General features: G+C 35.4%; 1 protein-coding gene across 9 annotated transcripts in view; it reads right to left on the bottom strand.

Annotated features, from left to right (window-relative positions):
• Nucleotides 1-14,819, bottom strand: part of PIAS2 (protein inhibitor of activated STAT 2) — an 85,660-nt gene that overhangs the window by 35,213 nt on the left and 35,628 nt on the right. For all 9 annotated transcript variants that reach the window (XM_045850475.1, XM_045850469.1, XM_045850474.1 and 6 more), the window contains 6 exons: nt 8,496-8,546; nt 8,272-8,362; nt 7,314-7,448; nt 4,714-4,819; nt 3,022-3,095; nt 41-201 (listed from right to left, as the gene is read on the bottom strand). In XM_045850475.1, coding sequence (XP_045706431.1) covers nt 41-201; nt 3,022-3,095; nt 4,714-4,819; nt 7,314-7,448; nt 8,272-8,362; nt 8,496-8,546 — 618 coding nt within the window. The remainder of the gene's footprint in view (nt 1-40; nt 202-3,021; nt 3,096-4,713; nt 4,820-7,313; nt 7,449-8,271; nt 8,363-8,495; nt 8,547-14,819) is intronic.

The following is a 14,819-nucleotide window of genomic DNA, read 5'->3' on the forward strand; positions in this document are numbered from 1 at the left end:
AATGGAGACAAAGCTAATATTTATGTTGGCACATACTTACCCATCTAAAATTAGACTTTCATAGGCAGCTTTCTTGTCACATACAGGACAAATCCAGGTGGGCTTCTTCTCATTCATTTGCAGATAAAGAGCAGCATCGAAACACTGCAGATGTGTACAAGTCACTGCTCGGCACGGGATTGTCAGCCTCATTTTCCCTAACTACGAGCAGGAAAAAGCGCAAGCAAGACCATTTCAGAAAGGACAACAAAACCTCAGAGGGAAGTCAGTCAATAAAGTCTGAAGAAATCATACAAGAAGATCAAAATGGAAAAAAAATTCAAACCAGAATTTATTTCCATCAAGATTGTTGTATGTTTTATTAGCATTCACTGGTTGCCCTATAATTTTTAAAAGATCATTTCATTTTTTGAAAATAGGTAACATGTAAATTCACAGGTAGGAAGAGATCCATATACAATGAAAACATGTCTCTTTCTCACCTGTTCCCCTATTTAGAAAAGAGAACAACTGTGACCCATCTCTTCCATATCCTCTCATAGATGTTCTATGCATAATCAAGTGTGTGTTCTAAAAATCATTTTCACACAAATGGCAGCATAAAACACACACAAATTTGAACCTTCTGTCACATAATATAACTTGGCATTTGTTCCACATATATCAGTATAATAAAAGCTACCACCACATGAAGATACCATAACTGATCAGAAGGATATGACATGATGGATCAGAATGTGAGCTTGAAGGTTTGCATAAAGCTAGAGTAGAGAAGGTCCTGGGTCCAAACACATGCCCATAAGGCCTCTGCCTCGCTCCCCACCCCCCACTCAGGGCAGTAATATCCTCCATTGCTGGAGCTACAGACCTTATTCTCTCTGGGTTTTATAACTATAGGTTTGTAATTTCTAAGCAATCCCAATTTCATGTAATTCTCTCCCTTTTCAATAAAGTTATTTCAGTTAATGATTAAAAAAGAAAGCTTCAGAAGAAAGATATACACAAACACTGCTTTCCAGGGTGGTAGAACGGCGGACATGTAATCAGGGACCTTTTATGTTAGCCCAAAGGGACAATACAGTATAGTGTTAAGAGAACCAGAATGATGCCAGAAGACCAAAATGTTTGTCCTTGTTCTCCTAGTTATTACTGTGTGACCTGGGTTACCCAATCGTTCAGTCTCTGTTCCTCATTCTGCAAACTGAAAACAATTCCCACACACATTTTGCTAAGGCAGTTAAACAAGGAGCGCCTAACAGGAACTTGACAGATTATTCCTTTCTCGAAAATAATTCTTTCTCCATTAAAAAAAAAAAATACAGGGGGGGCAAAAGTAGGTTTACAGTTGTTTGTATGGAAAATGATACATTAATAATACAAGAATAAACTGTGTTTTGCATCCTCACAAACAAGTATAAACCTACTTTTGCTCCACTCTGCTTATTTCTCACAACGGTGACTGGTCACCAAATGTCCCCTACACTACATTACAAATTCCTGATTCCAAATAAAGTCCCTTTCATACAGGCAGGTCCCCTCCAACAGTACTGATTTTAAAGAAGCCTTCACCCACTATTCCTGCCCTTTCCCATCTCTCCTCTTGTACTTCAATAGCACAACTATATGTGGTAAGTCCAGTCTTCTGCTTTTTCATGTGAGTTTGTTTTCTCTCTCAAACTAGATGAGTAACTTTCTAAAAACTTTTCATCAAGTCTCCAGTATTTTCTCTGACAATTAGCTCAGTACCAAGCACACACGAGGACCTAGCTTGCTGACCAATTCTCCCCATAGTCTCTATATTAAGAGATATAAAATAAAAACTACTGTGCAATTTAGAAGTACATTACAAATGAATTAAGGCATCTCTTGCTCTGACTGGTGTGGCTCAATGGGTTAGATGTCACCCCAAAAACCAAAAGGTCGCTGCTGATTCAATTCCTGGTCAGGACACGTGCCCGGATGGTGGGCCAGGTCCTCAGGCAACCAATCAATGTTTCTTTCACACATCAATGTTTCTCTCCCTCTCTTTCTCCCTCCCTTCTTTGTTCTCTAAAAATAAATTAATACAATCTTAAAAAAAAAAAAAGACATTTCATACACTCACACATTCTACCTCAATTAAAGCAGAACCATCAATTAGCATTTTATTATGTCCTAGCAATTTTATTTTGATAAAAGGAGCAACTTTCTCTATATCCTTATTATTAGCTGTAGTTTATTTACAGCATTAACTGTAACAGATTATTCTGAACCTAAAGTTCTCTTCCCTCTTCAATATTACTGGGTTGGCCAAGAAGTCTGTTCAGTTTTTTTTCCATAGAAGACACATTTTTCATGTTCACTAATAACTTTATTGATCTGGATATCTGGAGTATGTCAGCTATCTCTCACATGGTATAATGTTGATTGTTCTCACTGTCTTGATTTGATTGCTATCAACTTCAACTGGTCTACCCGCCATAAAGCATTGTCCGTGAGAAATCTCCAGTGTGCAACTTCACAAACCAGTTTTGACACATTCAATCAGTCACAGGACTCTTCCATACACTAAACAAATCTATCTTCATGTTTCAGTGGTGTTTTTTACCTTTGTTGAAAACATAAAGCATAATATGCTAAGAAGTTGCATATTTTCTTCTATTTTCAATATTAAAATGGCTACACAAAAAATTCACCAATTTTGATTAAGTTTTAAAAAATGAACGCTGATTTGACAGCTGTCACAATACAACCTAACGAAGTTGTCTCAAATGACGTCAAAGACAAGTAAGCGCTACTAGAGCCATCTTATGGGGAAAAAAACCAACCAAGTTTTTGACCAACCCAGTAATATCCTTTCAGGACTATTCTTTGGCCACTGCCTTTCTTTGGAATTATAATGCTTAATCATGAAGATTCCTCAAGTGGAAAAATGACGAAATTTAAGAATTCTATCAAAGTCATTATCACACTTTCTTTTCTAGGAAAAGTATTAAGTTATAAAAAGTAAAACATCCCAGAACGTTTTGTTGCTTTACTTACGGGGCACATCAAGGATACCCGAAGGCTAGTTGTAGCAATTTCACTATCAGGATCTGCAGTAAGTTTTTCTTTAACTTTAAAAAAAGAAAAAATAATAATAAACATTTTTAAAATTAATTGTGACATGTGAACAGAGTTATAGAAATATATATCATCTTATTTAAAGTTCCTCAGTTTGAACAGATCAACAAACTACAAAAACAAAAAAACAAAAAAACAAAACGTTCAAGTATTAATGTATTGAAAACACAATCATACTTCCAGTATTAGGTTAAAGAATTCCAAACTTACAAACTCTGTATCACATGTTTAATTGAAATTTTAAACTAAAGTTGCAGGTAAGAAGAGTTTCTAAACAGAAAACTATTTAAGATTTAAAAACAAAACAATTAGGAAAAGAACTTGGAAAACAGCAGTTACTCTAAACTTCAATGCTATTTTAACACACATCAACGACAGTTTTTATTAGGAAGTACTGGTTGGTTGCAACAATTTCTAAGTTTGTAAACAGAAAGATAAAATAGTCTTATACTTCCTTTGACAACTAAAAAATAATATGGATGTGGTAATGTGCCTGTGATTTCATTCACCAGATAACTACATATGGAAGCTAATAAATATATGCATTGCCTTTGGATGCCTAATTCTCAAAACCATTATAGGGAGAACGGGACTGGAACTGGACACAGTGGAATGGGGCGAGAAAAAGTAGGAAAGCACTTTCTTAACTTCAAGAGCTTCCAGGTCTAGGCAAGAAGATCAACAATGTGCTGTCTGAGGAGATTAGAAATGGTCTGAGTTAGAAAAAACAAAATACCATTTCAAAAGCCCTACTTGGCTCCCCTTTCAACCTTTCCTCCTTTCTGGTTCATTCAGTGGTATGGGAGGTAATCGGGGGAAGAACATTTTCTTTTTCAGAAAAATGTCCTGTTTAATTAAATTTAGCTACTGAAGTATTTACAGTTTGAGTTAGGCATTTTTCTCTACCTATTACTGTACATTATAAAAGAACAAAATAAAACATCTCAGAAGGCAAATATTATTGGTGGACATCAGCTTAACTTTAGCAAAAAGAAAGAGCTTTTTATTGTTTAGAATTTTTTTTAGCCCTGGCTGGCATAGCTCAGTGGATTGAGCGCGGGCTGTGAACCAAAGCATCACAGGTTCGATTCCCAGTCAGGGCACATGCCTAGGTTGCAGGCCACCGCCCCCAGCAACTGCACATTGATCTCTCTCTCTCTCTCTCTCTCTCTCTCTCTCTCTCTCTCTCTCTCCCCCCCCTTCCCCTCTCCAAAAAAATAAATAAATAAAATCTTTTAAAAAAAAGAATTTTTTAAAATGTACATCTTATTAAACACTGGACATTTTGAAAACTTGCATTCCTATTCTCAAGCCAATGTATATATCAATACTCAAAACTACCATAAACCTGATGTTTATTTAAGTGAGTTCTCATAAGAAGGCCCCAAATGAGACTGGTTGGGACTTGAAATTGATCCTCTTCAGAGTAGTTTCTAAGAGAAGGGTTTTCCCAATATATACGGCTATGTTCTTAAGAGAATTTTTAATTCAATATTCATTTTAGGTTTCTAATAATTATCCTTAAATTACTCCTATATTGATATATATGTATATGTGAGGCTTTTTTTCATTAAAGCATCTCATATGCTCAGTCTTACAAACATTACTTACTTAGTGCTCTGGAATGATCAGGGTTTCTAATACCTTTCATTTTTAATCTCTGTAATAACATGGCTGATGTGAGCTGTCGTACAAGATATACAGACATGGAGTAATTCTACAAAGAAAGACAATCTGTATTAAAGACGAGAGATAATAGTCCATTTACATAAAATACTTGTCTAAAAACCTCTGGTTTCTAAACATAACATTCAAAATAAGTTCCACAGGAAGGTCAATGACTGCTAAGGGAACAAAATCAACTCAGTTCCTTTAGGAAAGATAGCTCAATCACATTAAAGGTATTTCTCACTCACTACTTTAAAACATCCATGTGAAAGATAACATAGCTTAGATCAGTAGCTTTCAAACTGTTTTCTAATTTGGCAAAACTGCTATCCTAGGGACCATCGTGGTATGAATGAGAATGTACCTACCCTTCCATGCCAACTTCTGATTAAACTGTTGTTTTTACATAATGAGCTTTTCACAGTATTTTCATTGAAAAATGGGTTCCACTACAGAACATTCAACATCAGTGGTCTGAATTAACACTTCAAATCCAGAGTTCTGATTCTGGCATAAGAGATCACTTATTTTATGACCTTGAGCAATCACTTAAATAAACCCCAAATCAACTTTCTTTTGAAAGAAACTGACAAATTAACTCCTGTTTTGAAATGGACATTTTACTAGGGAAGGGGTACCTACTGCAGTATGTAAGACACATGAAGAAATGATAAAAAACAACCAAAACGACAAGGCTGGAACACAAGCATACAGTCCCAAACCTCTTCGATCTGGCACAAAGGAACCTTCATTAGCTATTTATAGAGCTATAAAGGGGTGACATATAATTTTATACCAAAATGCTAACATCTTACCATTTCATTAAATATACAAATTCAATCAATTCTATAATAAGCAGGCCCTGGCCAGGTAGCTCGGTTGGTTAGAGCATCATTCGCATACATCAAGGTAGCAGGTTCAATCCCCGGTCAGGGCACATACAAGAATCAACCAATGAATGTATAAAAAAGTGGAATAACAAATTGATGTCTCTCTCCCTCCCTCCCCATCCCTTCCACCCTCTCTCTAAAATCAATAAATTAAAACAAAAATGTTTAACTCTACAATAAAATACTTTTAAGTAGTTGCCAAACCAATTATTTTAAATGTCCTGAAAGTTTTTTTAAATCTGAATATGCAAATTAGTGTGTGGATTTAAGTCAATTAATTATTTTAATTACAAGGAAAAATACTATTCCCATTTGTGGCCAAGAGAAAAAAAGCTACCAGGTTTTCAATGTCTACAATTACTCAAAAATCAGAAACTTAATAATTATTTCAAAAATATATACTGTTCTGTTCAAACTCCTCTCACTAAGCTTTAAAGCATTAATCCCTACTCATTTAATGTCCCTCACATTTGTACACAAAACCCATTGTCAAGATTTTACTCGTTCTTTATACTAAGTAGGCCTCATGGATATAAGCAACTTCGCCAAAATCAAACAATGACCAACTTGGCACTAAACCAAGATTTTCTGAATCCTTTACCACTGCAATGATTTACCACTGCACATTCGGTTCATGCAAATGGAAAATATTAGAAATCAGTGCCCTAGGACAGTAAGTTATAGTAAAAATTCTAAAATGAGAGCTCAAAAGAACAATCACTAAAGAGAATAATATCTTTATAGTCCAAAAATTAATACAAAAATACTGTTCTTTATGTCTAAGTTCTATAATTACATTGGTTATAAAGCAAAAAAATTCTTGCTACAAATGTATTGACTCAACTTCTCTATCCATGAAATGGAAAATAGTATTTTTTCTCTTATAAAATAGCAACACTAAAGTTTATGTTCAGAAATTAACTGAAATTTTTGTCATTCTATTATTTCAGTTATATAAACAAGTAGTTTTTAAAAAATTTTTTTGGTTCTTTGTTTTTTTATATAATCTTTATTATATTTTTTCCATTGCTATTTAGTCGCCTTATACCCCCCCACCCCCAGCAAATGAACAGAAGTTCTAATCTAAAAATGCCTTGTTGTACTAATCAGTACCTCATACCTGAGATAATGCACTTTAAGAATCAGCAGAAAATCAGTTCATCAACCAAAAAGTTAAAGGAAATGATATAATTCTAAGTAAATGCTCTCAGGAGATGCCCACATGTTATCTAAGGTATCAGCTATTTATATAAATGCCGGAACAGATTACTTCTCATCACAACATGATTTAGCTATTTTTCCCAAAGCTAAATACAGTTTCTTTTTTCCTATTCATAAATACGTAACATCATCCCAACTTTCCAGTTTCTTAACATGCTATTTAAACACAATTAAGATTAAATCATGCACTACCTTAAGAAATATTGTAATTATACTTATTTCCCAGGAAAGTCAAGAGATGATACTAAGGAAATCTTAAAGTTTTTAACCTTAAGAATCTCCACACCTCCACCCCTGAACTGGAAATTACTGCTTTTTAGAAATTACAGTCAGAAAACAAAACAAACTGGAGCTAGTAGCCTAAGAAAAAACAGGAATAAATCAACTCCTAGTGGGATTACTTTCATGCTGCCCGGAGGACAGAATCTTTACCTTTCCGATTTCTGATGCCCAGGAAATGGAAATCTGATTTGGCACAGCTGAAGATAACCTGACTAAAGACGTAATATTCAAAGGGCGTCCAGGGCGCTTCTGTTCAATCCCATTTTTAGGTGGTGGTGCATAGCCCTACAACCGTAAGAAAGAAGTTAGATTTAATTCTCTGTAGACAATTAAATATTTCCTCCAAAACAGATACAGGATCTTGTCTAATTTCAGTTACACTGATTATTTTTATTTTACACTGGAAATCACAGAGTCTCACCCAAAGGTCATCAATCCAAAAGAGAAAAATGACCTTTTAAAAAAGTTATCAAAGATTTCACAAGTTCAGAAAAGTACCTAACCTCACCCCCAAAATTCAGAAGTATCTTACTTGCACTTCTGACAAAAGTTACTACTACTTTAATACTACTTGTAATACTACTACTTTAATACCAACACAGATTTACATTTTTGCTTTATATTATTAAAAATTTTCATGTATAAAAGTAGAGAGAACAGTAAGTACTCACACCACCTAGCTTCAATAATTAACATGCTACTAACTGTGCTTCGGTCACTTCTGGCCCCACCATCAGCTCACACCCAAATACATATCTCACACACTTTTGGCTTTGCCCCTGAATATTCAAATGCAAGTTCTTGATATGCCATTTGACTCAGAGATACCTTTATAGCTTTTTTATTAAGACCTTTAAAAACTATCACAACTTTACAAAATTAACCCTAATTTTTAAAAATTTTCTAATTTATAAGTTTATATTCCAGTTTCCCAACTCCCTCAAAGATGTCTTTTAAGTTTTTACTATTGAAAAATTTCAAACATATACAAAAAGACAGAAAAGTGTAATGAGCTCCCATATACCCATCATCTAACCAATAATTCATTTACTCACAACCAGTCTTTACCTCCCCGACCCCACCTCCTGGTGAATAAAAAGCAACTTACAGGCAAAGGAAAGAGCTTCCCATTTACTTTTATACACAGACTATTGGGATAGTTATCCTCTTGAGGGCAACTGGTCTCTGCCAAGCAAAGTCTGCATTACAGAAGGAAAAAGCAAATATTCTTAAATAGTATACTCAAACATGATTATATATTTACAAATTCCTGATTATATGCACCAGAGTTATTAGCAAGTGGTATTAAAGCAACAAAAAATTCAAACTCACCTCAGCTGAACTTGAACTGTATAATCTCTCCTACCACCTGGCAAAAAATCCCTGTTGAAAAGAGAAAGAAATTGGGTTAAGAAAGCACAATGAGAATTCATAGGAACGCTCTTGCCAAAAAACAAGCAAAACACAAACAAACAAAAACCTCACAACAAAAAAAAACCCAACCTTAGTATTTTTATTCTTAGTTCTTAGAAGATGAACACTAGCATACCAATAGCACAAGCCTTAATCAAGACACTGAGGTGATGATAACCCTCATTTATTTAACATTTAATCATGTCTTTATGGTAACTTTAGGGTATTTTCACTTCACAGAAACTTTTACAATGCATTATGCATCTCAATACACAACAGAATTGGTTAACATGAAGAGGAGCCCCCTAGGTTCTAAAAGAGACTAATAAATTAATTTGTTTGCTTATAGTGGTTCTCAACCTTGGCTAAGAATTCTAATCACTTGCTAATTTTTTTTAATACAAAGGCCCACTCAGCAGATATCCCTATTGGTCTGGAGTACAGTCTGAGCACCAATAGTTTCTACAGCTACTCAGGTGAATCTAACATGAAACCAGGATAAAGAACTGGTGCCTGGAGTCTCAGTATCTCTACACCAGCAATTTTCAACTGGGTGCCACAAGAATTTCTAATACATGCAATATCTGACGATTCATGTCAATATCTGACGATTCAAGTCAGGGGCACTGACCTCTTTTCCCTTAGATTGTCAAATTAAAAAATGACAACAGCCACAATAGCCGTCCATGGTGAATGCCCTGTCTTGAACCATAAATATATAGGTCATACAACAGAGTTGCATCTTACTGATCATTTGTATAATAAGGTTGCATCTGATTGGTTAATTCTTGGTGCCAGAAACCCCTATATACAAGTACAGGCCCTGATGTTTTAAGTCACTTTGGAGCAAAAAAGGTAGGTAACATACTTTTTTTTTTTGTAAATCAATCAAAATTATACCTACCTTTTTCTAGTAAGATTGGCAAAAAATGTATTTTTTCGGTGTGCTGCAGAATTTTAGTAATGAGTTTATGTGTGCCACGAGATGAAAAGGGTTGACTAGTGCTACTCTATACCACGGCAAGTTCATAATTACATATCCAATTAAGGACACAGAACCTCTTAGAATTTCTACATGAGAACCTAACAGAGTCCCCTATAAAATATCTTTGGCAGTGACACCTTCCAAATCCTTGCCATTCAAAATGGAACCCACAAGTTACTCTTTGGAAGCTTGCTAGAAATGCAGAATCTCAGGCCCCACTCCAGATCTACAAAATTAAAATCTGCATTTCAACAAGATCCCCAGGTGGCACCTATGAACAATTTAAGTGGTAATGTCCTCAGCCATTACCATAAATCTTGGACTTTTCAGAGAGGGTATCTTTAGAGATTAGTCATCTTGCTCTGACTGGGCCATTCTCACGGTTTCCAGTTCTCTACATTCACTGGGAGGCAGGAAAGCACAATAGGCACCAGCTTGAGTTCTACAGCCTCACACTATATGACCTTGGGCAAATTACTTAACCTTTCTTTTTAAAGATTTTATTTATTTTTAAACAGAGGGGAAGGGAGGGAGAAAGAGAGGGAGAGAAACATCAATGTGTGGTTGCCTCTCATGCACCCCCCTCACTGGGGACCTCGGCCTGCAACCCAGGCATGTGCCCCAACTGGGAATCAAACCAACGACCCTTTGGCCTGAAGGCCTGTGCTCAATCCATTGAGCCACACCAGCCAGGGCCTTTCTCTTAAAAAAAAAAAATATATATGTGTGTGTGTGTGTGTATATATATACATATACACACATATATATATATATACATATATATATATGTGTGTGTGTGTGTGTGTATACATATTTATTTATTTTTAGAGAGGGGGGAGGGAAGGAGGAAGAGAGGGAGAGAAATATTGAGCAGTGGCTCTTGTACACACTTTGACCCAGGACCGAATCTGAGACCTGGGCAGGTGCCCTGACTGGGAATCAAACAGGCAAACTTTTGCTTTGTGGGCAATGCCCAACCAACTGAACCACAAAGGTCAGGGATATTTAACCTTTCTGTTCCTTAGTCTCTACATCTGTTAAAGATGGAAAATCACTGCACCTACCTCATGAAGTCTGTGATGGTTAAATGTGTTAATAATCCATGTAAAGTGCCTAGATATAAGATTGTGCAAGCAGCTGACTACTATTACTAACTCTCCTCTGTCTCCCTTGCCAGTGGTGGTCCCCACCCTCCTAAAATGTCTATTCAAAACATCCCTATATCCTAGACAACACAGAGCTCTTATGAGTAACCCATTATTCATTCCACTCATTCAAATCAAGAAATATTTCAGTCTGGGTGCAGGGGCTTCAAAGGCTAGCAACACATTTTTGGTTTTGTTCTCAGAAGTCTTACAATGCCAGTAGTTAACAGATATACACAACTAAAGTAAAATGTGCTAAGTACAAAAGAAAATTATGAAAAGCAAGTGCTCCAGAAAAAGAGAAATTTAATTCTGTCTCAAAAGTTTAAGGCAGTAATCAGTGTCCAAAAAATTGGAAAACAGGATTTGTACAGTAGTTGTTCTGCTTATTTCTACTCAAAGTAGACATGCTTTTATCAGTCACAGTGGCTTCACTAGTGCAGTGATTCTCATCCAAAGGAAAGGTTGAGGATCAACCAGACCTACACAGCAGAATCTTGTTAGGTTAGGGAACAGAATTCGAAAAAAGAGAAATGACAAAAACATGAACACAGTAACAGAGATGGAAGCATGTTATAAATGCTTTTTAGTAGCTCACTAAGGATTTATACTTTGTTCCAGTAAGAGAAATTATCAAACTGGGAAACGCAAAGTGCTAATTATCTTCACAAACACTATGAGTAATGGCTAAGCATCTTCTGACATTCATTTTCTGCCAGTTTCACAGTTGTGGGAACTTGCATATGTTGACCTCATTTATCAGATATAAAGCAGGCACTGACTGTATGCCAGGCACTGTGACAGGCTTCTGAAATATAAAAATGACTAAGAGATGTTGTTTTCATTAAGAAGTTCATAAATGTAAGTAGTCAAATAAATGCAACGATGTTTTCACAGAATATAGTACATAGTACAATGAAAGACAAAGGATGTGTTTGGGGAAATGGGGAAAGGTATTCCAGAAGAGGTAAGACTGGAACTGGCCCTTAAAGCAGAGTAGGAAGAAAGAGAGTATGTGAAGAGCTGCGAATCCTACTCAAAAAGAAACAATATGTGCCTAGTCTCCAAGTATCTCCAAGGCATTTTTTAATAACAAAGGAAAAAACAGCAATTTTACAGTGCAAAAATCTTACCCAATACCTTATCCAAATAATCAAGGTTAACATTACCAAAAATAAGATGTATCAATATTATGCAGCCCAATGACACACTGAGAAGGGGTTGTAACTTGGGGTATTCTTCCAAAAATGCCTAATCTCAACCTAATCATGACAACATAGAAGACAACCCAAACTAAGGGACATGTACAAATACCTGAGTCATATTCTTCGAAAGTATCAACAGTTATGGAAGACAAGGAAAAACCAAAAAACTGTCACAGATTGAAAGAAACTAAAAATGACCCAATTAAAAGTGATTTAGGACCCCAAATTGAATCCAAGAACAGAAATTCAATGGCAGAAAAACTGGTAAAATCTGAATGAAGTTTGTTATTTAGTTAACAGTATTTTACGCAGGTTGATTTCTTGGTTTTTGATAATTACAGTGTGGTTATGCAAAATGTTAATATTAAGGAAAGCTAGGTGAAGAATATATATATAATTTTTACAACCTTTCTGTAAATCTGCTATTAAAGTAAAAAAATCTTTTTTAAAAATTTATGAACCTTTTAATTTTTGATTTGCTTTTTTTTAAATATATTTTATTGATTATGCTATTACACCACTCCCATTTCCCCCCCTTTATTTGCCACTACCCCCAGGTCATGTCCATGGGTTGTACATGTAAGTTCTTTGGCTTCTACATTTCTTATACTATTCTTAACCTCCCCCTATTTTGCACCTACCATTTATGCTACATATTCCCTGTACCTTTCCCTCCAATTCCCCCCTCCCTCTTCCCACTGATAAGCCTCCATGTGATCTCCATTTCTGTTCCTGTTCTAGTTGTAGCTTAATTTGCTGTTTTTTTTTAAGGCTCACTTGTTTATAGTTTTGAGTTTATTGTCATTTTACTATTTATAATTTAGATCATCTTCTTTTTCTTAGATTAAGTCCCTTTAATATTTCATATAATAAGGGCTTAGTGATGAGGAACTCCTTTAACTTGACCTTATCTGAGAAGCACTTTATCTGCCCTTCCATTCTAAATGACAGCTTTGCTGGATAGAGTAATCTTGGATGTAGGTTCTTGCCTTTCATGACTTGGAATATTTCTTTCCAGCCCCTTCTTGCCTGCAAGGTCTCTTTTGAGAATCAGCTGACAGTCTTATGGGAACTACTTTGTAGGTAACTGTCTCCTTTTGTCTTGATGCTTTTAAGATTTTCTCCTTATCTTTAATCTTAGGTAATGTAATTATGATGTGCCTTGGTGTGTTCCTCCTTGGGTCCAATTTCTTTGGGACTCTCTGAGCTTTCTGAACTTCCTGGAAGTTTCTTCACCAGATTGGAGAAGTTCTCCTTCATTATTTTTTTCAAATAAGTTTTCAGTCTCTGGCTCTTCCTCTTCTCTTTCTGGCACCCCCATGATTCAGATGTTGGAACATTTAAAGTTGTCCTGAAGGTTCCTAAACCTCTCCTCATTATTTTGAATTCTTGTTTCTTCATTCTGTTCTGGTTGAATATTTCTTTCTTCCTTCTGATCCACATAGTAGAATCCTGGTTTCCTTCCCATCACTGTTGGTTCCCTGTATAGTTTCCTTTTTTTCCACTTTTCATAGCCTTCATCAAAAAAATATCTTGCAAGTCCAAAGTAACACACATTTAAATGTTTAAATACTGAAACAACTCAGAAAATTTGAATATAGGCTAGACAGGGTTTTATATTAAGGAATTATTAATTTTTAGTGTGATTGTGTTAACAATTAATCAGAAATGCATTTTAAGGTATTTCTCGGTGAAATCATATGATGTCTGTGATTTGCTTTAAAATATTGCAGGAAAAAATATGGAGAGTAGGTCACACAGAGACTACCAAAATGTTGGTAATTATTGAAAGCACAGTAATGGGTATCAAACTTTTACTTCCACTTAGAAAGATGTTGTTTTACTATTTTATTAGAACTCTGAAAAGGTTGGGATTTATATAAACATGTGTATATGTGTTTCATTTTGTTTTCTTTGGAGGGAGAATTATTTACTTTTATCATTACTTTAAAAAATGTTGGTGGTTAAATATACATTAAAAAAATTTATCATGTTAACCATTTTTAAGTGTATGGTTCTGCAGCATTAAATACATTCCCATTATGGTGATACCATCCATCTCCAGAACATGATTAAAAATGCATCCTGAAATTAATTATTTAAATTTTAGTCATTCATTTCTTGATTAGTTAATACATCCATGAAGTTAAAACTTCAAAAAAAAAAGGGTTTAAAAATGTATCTTGAAATCTGTATCTTTAAATCTACTTACTGTCAATAATCTCCTTCCTTCAAAGGCCCACCCAAAATTCTAATAAAGTTTTCCCAGACCGCCAAAGTTAAAAGTAATCTCCTGTAAATCAGCTCTCATTTGTCCGTACTAAATTTGTTCTTTTCATATACACCTGGCAATGCCAATGATCATTTTATGTACATAAGCTGGTTCACTAACAAGACTGTAAGCAACTTTTAGAAAGGGGTCATATCACATAATATAGTTCTTTGTACCTAATAAAACACTTAATAAATGCTGACTTCAAGCAAGGGATAACCCCCTATAGGGAACCGATCAGCATGGCAATGGCAAATGTAGCCCAGCATGGATCTGGAAAGCCGATTGAACGTGAGGCAGCACACAGAAGCCAGGCGTGCAGATCGGCTTTCCCGTGGGGAATCAGCCATGCATTGTACCTGGGCTGCTATGAGACCTGCTTTTGCTAAAACTCCCTCATCCTGAGTTAAAACGGCAGATGTTTAATGTGTATCTCTGAAGCAACTCCCTAAAGTCTGTGCTAAGACATCCCAAGGATGAAATGTAACCAAATCAATCATTTTTATCGTTTCCTTGCACTTGCAACATTTTTTCTTTTTTTGTTATCTTTAAGAAGTAATCACTTCACTAAATCTAGAAATAATGAGAACCTTCTTTGATGTAATTAGACTGGAAAGCAATAAAAGCCTATCCAGT

The sequence above is a fragment of the Phyllostomus hastatus genome, unplaced genomic scaffold (assembly GCF_019186645.2).
Source record: "Phyllostomus hastatus isolate PE091 unplaced genomic scaffold, TTU_PhHast_1.1 phas_contig_80, whole genome shotgun sequence".
NCBI lineage: Eukaryota > Metazoa > Chordata > Mammalia > Chiroptera > Phyllostomidae > Phyllostomus > Phyllostomus hastatus.